Source organism: Orycteropus afer, unplaced genomic scaffold (assembly GCF_000298275.1).
Source record: "Orycteropus afer afer isolate SDZICR_OR568_19922 unplaced genomic scaffold, OryAfe1.0 scaffold00019, whole genome shotgun sequence".
Lineage (NCBI taxonomy): Eukaryota > Metazoa > Chordata > Mammalia > Tubulidentata > Orycteropodidae > Orycteropus > Orycteropus afer.
Genome location: NW_006921606.1, coordinates 2,292,670 through 2,306,130, shown reverse-complemented (window position 1 = coordinate 2,306,130; position 13,461 = coordinate 2,292,670). Strand labels below are relative to the sequence as shown.

At 42.7% G+C, this 13,461-nt stretch overlaps 1 protein-coding gene across 1 annotated transcript in view; it reads right to left on the bottom strand.

Annotated features, from left to right (window-relative positions):
• The window catches only part of PCSK6 (proprotein convertase subtilisin/kexin type 6), a 404,303-nt gene that overhangs the window by 84,555 nt on the left and 306,287 nt on the right, over nucleotides 1-13,461 (bottom strand). The window contains exon 13 of the mRNA XM_007959931.2: nucleotides 11,528-11,664. Coding sequence (XP_007958122.1) covers nucleotides 11,528-11,664 — 137 coding nt within the window. The remainder of the gene's footprint in view (nucleotides 1-11,527; nucleotides 11,665-13,461) is intronic.

The following is a 13,461-nucleotide window of genomic DNA, read 5'->3' as shown; positions in this document are numbered from 1 at the left end:
TAATTGGAATTTTTCTTTCTTTTTTTTTCTAACTCAAGTTTCTAATTTTAGGTACATAAAGCTATCATGATCATTATTTTCTTTCCAAATAGTCAACCAATTGTCAATAGCTTTCATTCAACACTTCATTCTTTCTCTACTAATTTGAAATGTCATACTTACTGTATCTATATGGCTCTATTTATGGATATCATTCTGGTCACCCGATTTACCTACTGTAGTGCAGTACCACACCATTTTAATCATTATAGTTTACAAGTATGTTTAAATATGTAAAAAATTAATTTATTCTGTATTTCTCTAGCTATGCTTTTATGTCCACTATTCCAGATAAACTTTATAATCATTTTGTCAAGTTCCCCCATCCCCTTTAATTTCATTGTGTTATTGATTGAGATTGTGTTAAAATGATGGGTTTTTGAAGATAACTGAATGATATTTAGTCTTCCCATTCAGAAACAAAGTACATAGGAAAAGCCTATAACTAATGAGTATCTATCTATTATAGTTGTCCATTGGGTGTAAACTGACCGACTGGATTAAGAAAATAAAGGCACACATCCACACTCACACCTGTTGATCACAGCAAGTTCTCAGAAGTCCTGCTACTCTCTTTGAATCTTGCTCAGGTGATAGTTGATATCTCAAGTATGAGCACTTCCTAGTAGTCCTTCCTGACCCAGGAACATAGAAGATGCTCCAGGTCATCAAAGGCATCTGTTAGATTTTACTATTCCCTTTAATTTTTATCTTCTAATCACAGAATATTAAAATATCCTACAGCCAGACACATGAAACCCATTGCCACAAGGCTAAAGAGAATAACATCCACTCAGGGCTAATTGCGACTAATGTGGATACATTAACATAGGATGGAGTTGGCTGGGGCTTTAGAGTCAGAAGAGATTCAACCTGAATGCAGGCTCTGCCCCTTACCAGCTGCATGGGCTCAGCCGGGTCTGGAATGTAGGTGTGGTATGGAATTACCTTCTTCATCCACAAAATAAGAAAAAAACCATATACAACATGATTGCTAGGAGGAATCATGTAGTGCCTCAGGCATTTGAGTGCTAACCAGAAGGCTGGCGGTTCAAACCTACCAGCCACTCCTGGGAAGGAAGACTGGGCAATCTACTTCCGTAGAGATACCGCCTTGGAAACCAAAGGAGGGGTTGCTATGAGTCGAATTGACTCAACAGCAGTGAGGTTGATTGGTTGGTTGGAAGCACTTCACATGGATGGTTTTGTTTAATGCTCCCAGGAGCCCAATATGGAGAAGGAACATGAGGCTCAGAGTGGAAATGACCTGCCCAGGGCCACTGCTGGCAAGTTGCAGAATAAAGATCTGATCTGTAGGCTGGCTCCAGAGCGTAACCACCATGCTATGCTTATTCTTTTTTTTTTTTTAAATTGTGATCTGGGTGAAAATTTAGAGAACAAACTCACTTTCCATACAGCAGTTCACATATACTTTGTCTCATGACACTGACCACAATTTACCACAATGCAACATTTCCCCTCCTACTTCCTCCCAATAGTTACCTCTTCCCTGTGTCTATCCCTCCATGCACCCCTGCCCCCTGAGCTGTCTCCCTGTGCATAAGCAGCCCTTCTTTCTCCCATGATTGTTCTTTCTAAGGAGTGTATCTATCTCAGGGAAATGTTCAACTCATATGCCTGTCTTTTGTTGGCTGGAAGCCACAGGTGTGGGTTCAATTCCAGACCTGAAGGGCAACTATGGGCCATAGTCTCAGTGGTTCCACCAGACTCTATTGGACCAGCAAACCTGGTCCCCCCTCCTTTTTTTTTTTTTTTCTTTCTCCAAATGATTTTGAGTTTTGTTCCACATTGTTCTCCCTCTCTATCCAGGATCTCCTACATAGATCCCCTTCCAAGTGGTTGACATTAGTAGCCAGGCACCATCTATTTCTTCTGGTCTCATAGTCATATAGGTTGCAGATCAGATGGTGTACTAGTTATTAGGACTAATTGTTTCTATGAATTTTTGGTTTTCTTCATTCTTCTTTGCTCTGGATGAGGAGAGAACCATCATTGTATCTAGAGAGCAGCTTGCTAACTTTTAAGGTCCTAGTCTCTACTTGCCAAAGTAGGAGGTGGAACAATGTTTTGTGTAGTATGTTATGCCAATTGAGCTTGATGTCCCCTGTGACTATGGTCCCGAGCACACAGGTTCAACTACTCAGTCCCTCTTGGTATCTGGCTGTGACCAAGCAGTGACTACAACTTTGCTCCTTGTCAGCTCTACTATACACCTGGGAATTCAGATCATACACATAAACTTATAGGACCATTGTCTGCCAACCCTATACATGTTCTTGGGTACACTCCCTGCTTCATAGACATACCTAATAGTTTAGCCTGTCCACCCATCTATCCACCCATATACCCATGTTTGCCTTCACTGACAACGCAGTACTGTATGTGCAAAAGGGTTCATCTTTGTTGTCTGTACTTCCCACGTCGCTCTCTATGTCTTTCTCTTCCTCGGTGCCACTATATTGATCACTCACAGCTGATACATTGCCCTCTTCACCCAAATCAATACTTATTTCTATCTGTCTAACAGTGTTCCCTCCCCTTCCCTCCCATCCCTGGTAACCAACAAAGAAAATGTCCTTCCATAGATAAACATTTCCTTGACTTTTACAATAACGGACTAATACAATATTTGTGCTTTTGTGATTGACTTATTTCACTCAGCATAATGTCCTCCAAGTTCATCTACATTATGCGGTGTTTTGCAGATTCTACATTATTCTTTAGAGTTGCATAGTATTCCATTGTGTGTATGTGCTATGCTTATTCTTAAAAAAAAAAAGGGAAACACACATATCTATACATGTGTAAATACCACTATGCACATATATACGTATACACAGGAGTAAGAAAGTCTAAATATAAAAAAAAGAGACTAGTCTTCTAAGCTACAGTGAGCATTTTTTTTTCTCATAGATATACACAGAATTAAGACTTTGCTTCAAAAATTTTCAAGTAAACATAAAATAGAGGAACTAGTACACTAAATGCCCATGTCCCCAACCCACAGGACCAACAGTCATCAGCATTTTGCCCTTCTTTATTATCTGAGTCCACCTAGAGGTGCCTCAGAAGAAAGGCCTGGCAATCTACTTCTGAAAAACCAGCTATTGAAAATCTTGTGGAACACAGTTCTACTCTGACACATGTGAGACTGACATAAGTCAGAGTCGCCTTGATGGCAACTGATTTTTAAATTATCTATCTTTCCTCTTGTCCTTTTGATAATAAATTTTACTTGTCCCCTAGATCCAAGGAAATCTGAAATACTGTTGTTGAAACTAAGAAAATCATGGCACATATGAGTTGCTGCTCTTCTGGAAACAGGAAAGATCAGAGGAAAAAGAGACATCTTAATCGGGGAGAAAAAGTAACTTCAGGAAGTTCAGGAAAATGACATGGTATTTTTAAAAAATGCCATCAATTTTGTCAGACAGTCTATTACTATGCGAATACTAAGTATAATTAAACCCACTGGAGCCAAGAAGTAGGATACATTGAGTCAATTACAAAGAGAAGGTTGGAATGCATGCTTGATTCTTTTTCACTTAAAGGTGATCCTCACAGTCCCTCTTCACTGAAGTGCCTTACTAGTAAAGCTTAGGTCTATAGAGAGAAATGACAGCCCTGGTTGAGTCCTCATGCAGGGCACAGAAATGGGCCATCAAGGTGGAGGGGACCATGGAAGCTGAGAATAAGGAAGCCGCTGGGACCCTCGTGCCTGCCCAGCAAACCTGGCAGATAGCAGTTATGCAGTAAAGGTAAGTGGTCACTGAATGAATGAGAGAAGAACCTAGCAAAGACTTCCCTGGTGCTGCACCAAACTATGTCCCTGCCCAACTTGTGCTGGTCAGCAAAGATCGACAGCTTTCTGTCCATCAGCAGGGCTTGCAGGAGGAGAGATCCCAAGGCACTGGGAGAGGTGTGGTCCAAGCAGACACATGGGTATAACTGGTGCAGGTGCACAGGCTTTGCCTGGTGCCCACATACAACCACTGACACTGCTCTTGGTGGAGGCAGTGCTGGAGACCTCCTGGATGAGGTGAGGTGAGGAAGGCACAATAGGAGCCCCTCATCTACTCTACCTAGGTCATCATCTTCTACACAAGATCCTAAGGAAGCTATGCTCCTGTCCATTTTACAGGGAGAAGACCCAGTCTTGAGGCCAGAGATTCAGGAAAAGTAAAGGCAGGAAGATCTGACCCTAGGCCTACCTGCTGCTGGATGATGAAGCATGTGTGATTCCTAGCATCTGAAACTGTCTACAATCACTCCCAAACTTTAACAGTTTGAGCATTCTGAATGAGAACTTTTCTAAAATGCATCCACTCTTCTCCAAAAGTTGTTTTGCAGGCTTGAGTCCTAATTGTCAGCTCTGACATGAAATGTCCAGCTTCACTATCCTCAGCAGCTTTGAGGCTCTCAGGGTTCTTCCTGAGCATCCCTCAGCCTCCAGGCTCCCTGCCTGAGCCTACTCCTAATACCTGCACAAGGCTTTGTCAGGCCTGCTTCTGTAGTGGGGGCAAAGCTGTGGGGCTGGGACTGAGGCTTGCCTGTTCTGCTTTCTTCAGGACCTGACATTAATTAGGTTTCAGTAAAGGCAAGCAAGCATAGGGAGTCCATGGATGGTGCAAATGGTTAAGTACCTGACTACTAGCTGAAAGGTTAGAGATTCGAACCCATCCAAAGGCACCTTAGAAGACAGGCGCTTCATGATCTACTTCCAAAAGGTCACCAAACCAAAACCAAACTCACTGCTGTTGAGTTGATTCAATTCATAGTGACCCCTCCTTGGGCTTCTGAGGCAGTATCTCTATAGAAGTAGATTGCCCGATCTTCCTTCCGAGGAGTGGCTGGTGGGTTTGAACCATTAGCCTTCTGATTAGCAGTCAAATACCTTAGGCACTATGCCACCAGAGCTCCTCCCAAAGGTCACAGCCATTGAAAACCCTATGGAGTGCTGTTGTACTCTGACACATGGGGTTGCCATGAGTCTGAATTAACTCGATAGTAACTAACAAACTAACTAATTGACTTGATGGTAAGAACAAAGGCATGCTTGAATCAGCAATCAACATCCATGGAAGCAGCAGTCAAGAAATCAAATGATATATTGCATTGGGCAAATATGCTGTAAAAGACCTCCTTAAAGTTCTAAAAAGCAAAGATGACCCTTCAATGACTAAGGGATATCTGACCCAAGCCATACTCTTTTCAACCACTTTATATGCATGCGAAAGTTGGACAATGGAAAAAAAAGAAGGCAGAAGAAGAATTGATGCATTTGAATTGTGATGCTGGTAAAGAATACTGAATATACGACAGACAAATCAGTCTTACAAGAAATATAACCAGAATGCTTCTTAGATGTGAATTTGGTAAAAGTTTGGCATGCTTACTTTGGACAAATCATCAGGGAAGACCAAGTTCTAGAAAAGACCATTAAGTTTGGGAAATCCTGAATGAAATGGATTGACACAACAGCTGTAACAATGGACTCAAATATACCAGGAATCATAAAGATGGCACAGGACTGGGTAATGTTTGCTTCTGTTACACATAAGGTTGCCATGAATCTGAGCTGACTAGATGATAACTAAGAACAACAGCCAAGGTGTGCCAAATTCAGACATGAATACAGTGCTGCTGCGAGGCAGGTTTGGACTCAGTTCCATTCCCAAAGTGTCTCCAGAACAGTGTAATTGGGGAGGAATGCACACCCTATTTGGCCTAGGAACTGAAAAGGAAAATTGGTGACTAATACGCTACTCAGTTTGCAAAAAAATGGTTTTAGAACTAATTACATAAACCAAGCTCAATCTGACAGAAGATAGAGCATTATTTGAGCTAGCTTATCATTTGGATCTCTTAATTACTTAATAACCTGGTCTTATTTGAGATTTTAAGGTACTTTTATACAGTACATCATTGGAAATGAGTTTCTTTTCTTGTCTCTCTTATTCTTCCTTTTTTTTTTTTTTTTTTAAGTGATTAAGGTGCAGAGATTTTAGGGAGATTGGTATGAACAACCAGAAATGAAGCACCTTACTCAAGGACAGCTTCTTGAAATCACTGTGAAGAAATGAAGAGGGTCTTGCCTTTCTGGGATCTGTGTTTGGTGAGGCCACATGATCTCTGACATCGAGATAGGCAGTGACTGGTGCTTAGAAGCTATCCTGACCAGACAACCAGAGAGAAATAGCACACCCATCCATCTGGCACCACAGCACATCCTTCGTACTCAAAGAGCTGGCAGGACAACCATAGGCCTGTGTTTCTCCTGGGCTCTCCTAGTGTTTTCTCCTGGTGTCACCTTCCCAGGCTGAGGTCTCTGACAGACACCATCAGATCAGCTTGCTTTGCAAGACAGACTTTGTGGTTACAGGATATTCCTCTCTCCCTTTCTCTCCTCTTCTCCTTTTCCTTCTTCCTCCTTTTTCCCTCTCTCTTCCTTTCCCTCTCCTCTCTTTTCCTTCTTCCCTCCTCCTTGGTAAATATACCACACAGGCAAAATAGTACAACAATGTACATTTAGGGTCTAGTTGGAGTCCCTGGGAGGCACAAGTAGTTAAGTGCTCAACTACTAACTGAAAGGTTGGCAGTTCAAACTTACCCAGCAGCACCTTGGAAGAAAGGCTTGGTGATCTGCTTATGAAAGGTCACAACTTTGGAAACCCTATGGAGCAGTTGTATTCTGCACACATGCAGTCACTATAAGTCAGAATCAACTGGACAGCAAATACTTTGATTTTGATTTTTAGAGGTTTAGTCACCTCTTCATTCACTGCACACCCTTGTATACCTCTTGGATGTTCTCTTGGCAGTTTTGTTTCAGTGTGAACACTGCTTATCCAGGACCCAGGTCTCTCTGCACTAGGTAACCACCACTTGAATGAATTTTCAGTGGAGACACCATGAGACTTTGTACTTAGAAACCCCTCATCTCCAAAGCATCTTTTAGCCTCTCCGGCTAGATGATATTTTCTGGCATTGTAACTGTTTCTATAGTTCCTCTGGGGTACCCTTCCAATTTCTCCAAGTCCCACTTATCCCGAAGCACAGCATGATGGTAAAGACCACTGAAGGACGAGAACATCTCATCTTCATTCTGCCTTTGCTCTGCATGTGAGGAGAGCCCTTGCAGGGGGAGTGTGGGGAGATGTCGTCACCATAGAACTCACCTTGGACAGGCTTCAGGACCGACCGCGCCTGGTGAGCACAGCCAGCTCCAAGTGCTTGGGTACACAGGACAACCAGAGGACTCCACCCCCAGATGGCAGGCCAGAGCTAGGCAGGTAACTGGTAGGCACTACTTGACCCTCTTGTGGTGCACTGGTTAAAGCATTTAGCTGCCAACCAAAAGGTTGGCAGTTCAAACCTACCAGCCATACTGTGGGAGAAATCTGAGGCAGGTTTACAGGTCTGATAGAGCCTGGTGAGACCCCTCAGACTATGGCACCTAGTTACCCTTCAGGCCTGGAGTTGAACTCACTCCTGCAGCTACCAGCCAAACAATAGATAGGCATATGGGGTGAACATTTACATGAGGTAGATACAATCCTTAGAATGATCAATCCTGGGAGAACACAAGGGCAGTATTTGCACAGGGAGATAGCTCAGGGGGCAGGAATGCATAGGAAAGAAGGACACAGGGAAGAAGTAACTACAGGGAGGAAGTGGGAAGAGAGCTGTTACATTATGGGGAACTGCAGTCAATGTCATGAAGCAGAATATATATGAACTGTTGTATGGAAAATGAATTTGCTCTGTAAACTTTGACCCAAATCACAATAAAAATTAAAAACAAAAACAAGAAAAACAATTAACTGGGGAAGAAAAAAAAAAAAAAAGGCATGTCCTCAGGCCTCAAATTCCAAGCCACAGAATTTCAGAGCTAGAAGTTACTGTGAGATGTTTATTCTGCTTTTGTCTCAGCCATCTAAGCACAAAGACCCAGATTCTAGCCAGGTCCATGGATGGAGATGGACCTTTTAGGACTTAATTTAGGGTCACCCTCAGGAAGCATCCATTGTCTCTATTAAGTCTATTTCTTCTGTGGTACCCAGAACATCTACTCATGTGGTGATCATAAATGTTTTCGCTGGTACTCATTATTTCACCAAATATCTACTGTGCACATGGCACGAACCAGGGTAGAACCAGGTACAGAGATTACAGACAGTGAACATGACAATGATGAGGACAGAGCTATTGATAGTTGTGTAGGCAGGAAGCAGGGAGCTGACATGACAGTGAGTGTCTGTGCAGGGAGGAGTATATGGGGTAAGGCACACACATGTTCAGGTGTATAGGGCACTTGATTCTGTGTTGTGCCCAGTGCAACCCCAAAGCTCTCCAACTACCTGCATGCACCAGTCTCTACACATTTGTTGACTGTTACCTAGTTTCCCAATCTTGCCCATTTGGATCTTTCCCTTTTTTTTTTTTTTTTTTTTTAATCTCCACTTGCCCTTTACTCCTGTCTACACTCATGGTTGACAACACTTAAGTGTGTATTTCCAGCCCCACTTCATCCCTGAGCCCCAACTATACATCTCTGCCTAGATTTATAACAAGTGCTTTCAATTTAATAACCCCCAAATTGAGCTCCTGGTCTTCTCTCCAGTCCTCACTTCCTGATCTCAAGAAATCGTGACTTAGTTCCTCTACTGCTCAAGACACAAGCTTGGAACCATCAATGTCTGTCTTCTCTCATAACTCATATCTGATCCTTTTGCAAATATTCTCAATGTGACTTTCATTACATTCAGAATCTGTCTGCTTTGCAGACCTCCACTGCCACTACTCTGGGCAAAGTCACCACTGTCATCTCATCCAGATTATTCCAATGACTGCCTTACTAGTTTCCCTGCCTGCCTGCACTTTACTCTAGCTAACAGCCAGAGTGAGCTATTAAATGGATGTTCAAACTGTGTTCTTCCTCTGCTTAAAACCTCCCAGTGGCTTCCCACCAAGCTTGTAATGCCTACCAGCTGACATGATCTATGACCCTGTCTCCTCCTGCTCTCCCACTGCTCTTCTACTCCCTGTCCCCCACTGCCTCTAGCCACACAGGTCTCTACTATGCCTAGGACATACCAGGCATGCTTCTGCCCCAGGGCCTTTGCACATGCTGAACTTTTCCTGGAATGCCCTTCTCCAGATGTCTCCATAGCTTATAACCTAAGCTTTCACTTCCGTGAGGCCTTGCCTGGCCACCTGACACTCCCTACCACCCTGCCCTGCTTTATTTTTCTCCTCAGAGCTTTCCATCATCTAATATACTACGACTTTCTGCTTAGTGATCTTGTTTAATGGCTGACTCCACCCACCAGAAGGTGTGTCTATTTTGTTCACCACTGTCTCCCCACTGGTCAGAACCTAGAGATGCTCAATAAATCCTTGTTGGGTGAATACTGCATTCTTGGAGGGGAGAATTATTCTTTTAATACACTCTATTTCCTAACATTTTTAAAGATTTTGTGTTAATATTTTTGTATCTCTATTTAAATTTGCCTAGAGTTCCTTTTTTTTTTTTTTTTTGGCATATTGATCAATTTTTATTTACTCTTATTTTCTTCTAGTGAGTTGGAAGTTCTGTATTTTGTTCTGAAACTTGATTATATCTATATCATAAAAAAGATATTTGAATTTTATGTCTCTATCAGTGTTAAGAATAAAACACAATCTGCCTCCCCCCAGTGTAAAATGGGAAATTTAATAAACTTTTTTCTCTCTATTCTCATCTCCAGCCTTATTTTTGTAGAAATAATTTGAGGTAGAGGGTGGGTAGGTCATCCATCCCAGAGAGTCAGATAAGGCCTCTCCAGGAGGTGATGCTTGAGCTGGAACTGGCCTAATGAGAAGGAGCAGCCACGGGGAATCTGAGAGAGAGCATTCCCAGTGGAGGGCACAGTAAGTGCAAAGGCCCTGGGGTGATTAGGTAAGATTGGGGCATATTTGAGGAAGTAAAGGGAGGTCAGTATGACTGGGGTAGTGGAATGCAGGTAAGTGGATAGATGGAGATCCATTCTCAAGGCAGATGTGGGAGGACAGAAAGAGAATGACTGAAGGGTGACTCTTGAGCTTTGGCCAATCACCTGAGAGAGTGAGATTATTTACATAAATGGAGAAAACTGGAAAGAAGCCATTTGGGAGCTCTGTCTGAGATGCATGAAGCATGAGAATGCTCTTAAGCTTCATGTGTGAAGTCAAGGGGGCAGCTGAGGAATAGGTTAGTGTGCAGGAGAGGCTGGTAGAGAGATGGGCTTTGGGTACCATAAGCAGGTATAAGGTAGTCAGTGTCCTGGGCTGGATGAGAGCACTTAGTGAGAACCAAGACAGAAGCCTACCAAGACTGGGAGTGTGGGCCAGGAGGAGTAGCTGGTAAGGCAGGAGAGGCTCTTGCCTGGGGACACTGTAGCAGAGTGTGGAGGGCACTTCCCAAAGGGTGGGGGGCTCTGATTGTGGCCAAGCATTGTATGAGTTGGGCCCACTCTCAGCACCCTGCCTGTATGAACTGATTCCATCTAAAAACAACCTTCCAACTTGGGTACCACGATCATTCCATTTCTAGACGAGGTCCCAAAAGGCTAAGTGACTCACCAAAGATCATAGGTGTCAGTAAGTGTAAGTGCCAGCATGCACCCCAGGTAGTCTGGCCCCAGAACCATAGCACCACATGACCCCTGGAGGGCTCTCAGCCCTTTAGAGCCACAGACTTCGGATTTAACAACCAAGCGAGGGTTCCTCAAAAAATTAAGCATAGAATTACCATATGACCCAGTATTTTAATGTGCATGAATATTCATAGCATTTTTCATAATAGTCCCAAAGCAGAAATAACCCAAATGTCTGTTAACTGATGAATGAATAAAAAAAAATGTGGTATATCAATATAATAGAAAATTATTTGGCAATAGAAAGAATGAAATACTGATACATGCTAAAACACGGATGAATCTTGAAAATACGCTAAGTGAAAGAAACCAGACATGTAAAGCCACATATTATATAATTCTATTTATATGAAATTGGAAGGAAGGTCAGGCAATCTACTTCTGTAGTGATACCACCTTGGAAACCCAAGGAGGGGTTGCTATGAGTCAAAATCAACTCCATGGCAGTGAGTGAGTATTTGTATGAAATACCAAGAACAGGAAAATCCACAGAGACAGAAGTAGGTTAATGGGTACGAGGAACTGGGGGAAGGAGGAATGAGGAGTGACTGCTAACGGGTAAAAGGTTTCTCTTTAGGGGTAAAGAAAATGTTCTGGAAATGGAAATAGACAGTGATGATGGCTGCAAAGCACTGTGAATGTACTAAAGTCACTGAACTGGATACTGCAATGTGATTAAAATACTGAATATTATCATAGGTGAATTTTACCTCCTTCAAAAAAATGCCAAAATTTTAACTAAATTACTATCTCTGGTACATTTGTTCACAAGATTCCTGAGAGCCACTGACCTTGCTTCTCTGGGTTACGGACCTGGGACGGCATGTCTTGGATTTCCAGGGTCCATTCTCCTTCAGCTTTTTCTCCCCAGCAGTGGACAGTCATAAATTCCCAGTTTGTAAACCCTTCATTGGAATGATCTAGCAATCTGCAATTAGATAGGTGGAATCAGAAAATGAGGGCCTGAAATGGGAGGTTGGGGAGGGGATAGCTCAGGATGGCACTCTCCTGCACCCAAATTTCACCCAAGGTGACTGTACCATCAGGTGAGGAGGACTGGAAGGGTGGCAGTGGGAGACAGCAGTGGAAGAAGGTGTAGGTTAAATGCTGATGGTGTCAAGCTCTTGTTTTCTACCACAGATCACAACACAGCCTAGTATGCTAAAGTTTCACCTCCATTATCTCCTTGAATCTCCTAAACATCCTGAGAGGAAGGCAGGCTTTACACATGCCCAATATAAACAGGGACTTGGTAAATTATGTCTCTGCCCTTCCTTCCTAATTTATAGACTGAAGTTTGAGTGACTTGCTGCAGGCCTAAAGCCAGTAGTCAGATGAGCTGGAACTCATTTGGGGACATTCAGATTCCTTGTTCTGTGTTCTTTCCACTACCAACAGGTGTTACGTGGTCCCAGAAGAATGCTCTCCCTCTGCCCCCCTCTTACAGGAGTGTTTGGTCCCTTCCTACCCCAGGAATAACTTTATAGGCCCACACCCCCAATGCCTGGATATACAGAAGCAGACAGGAGTAGCTGTACGACCCTTCCATTTAAACTCAATGGTCTTTACAAAGGAAGCCTTTAAAATGCCTGTTTGTAGAATGAATGAAAATTTCACATTAGTCTTAGAGCCAGATCTTGTGCAATGTTCTCCATAATATAGAAATAAGGAAAAATGAACAGCTACTCAAACTTTTGGGAAGTTTTATCTCTTATTCTCTAGGGGTTAATGGCATTTAGGGGGAGGTGCTAGCTGATAACAGTTGTTTTCCAATGCCTGTGCATTGGAGGAGGAGAAGGAAGTTTCTTCTTTCTTCAGCAAAGCCTCCTATGCAGATTCTGATGAAACTTCCTTTGTCCTTCCAGACCTGAAGGTCTTTCTTGACCCTATCCACAAGTCTCTGGGGCTTCACCATCAGCCATTTTCTTGGGTTTAGTTAGCAGGAAAAACAGGAAGTAACTAATAACACCCTTTCTCTTCCAACATCCAACTCTCTTCTCAGCATTCTCTCCTTAAAAGAAACAATTCCAGGTTCTTCTCTCTTATTCTTTCTTCATAGTCTAATTTTCCAAAAATTTTTAAATGGAGGGAGGGGCTTTTTATTGTTCATCAGCAATTCAAATACATGCTTTGTGTGATAAAAAATCCAATTTCTTATTTAGGGGTTCACTAAACATGCAATGTTTAAAAATATTTATCAAAGGAGCATTCTTTGTATGGAGAATAGAGGAGGGGTAAAATCCTGTACTCTTTTCTAAGAAACTGTAAAGCTCAAGGTGGTTTTCACACATGACACCAAACTGAACCCCACATGCTGGGAAGAGAACAAGGACAAGCTAACTTTTAAGTGCTGAGATACCTAAGGAGTAACAAGTTGTTCTTAGCGGGGAAGGGGGGATATTGGCAACTTGAAAAAGCTGCGGAAATAAATACAAGGTGAAATAAAGTAGAAAGTAATAGATACTGAAACACAGACCCCTGGTGTTATTACAAAAATCAGTCTTGGAAACAATGAAAATGCACAGCCTTTTTTAGCATAGGTTATAGCACCACTTAGCACAGGGGTAGTTCCAAATGAACATCTCACAGTCTGCTCTCCACACTTCAAAAGCCCTCACTAGGCTGGGACGAGGAGCTCTGGTAGCATAGTGGCTAAGTCACTTGACTGCTAACCAGAAGGCTGGCGGTTCAAACCCACCAGCCACTCCTCGGAAGGAAGGTTGGG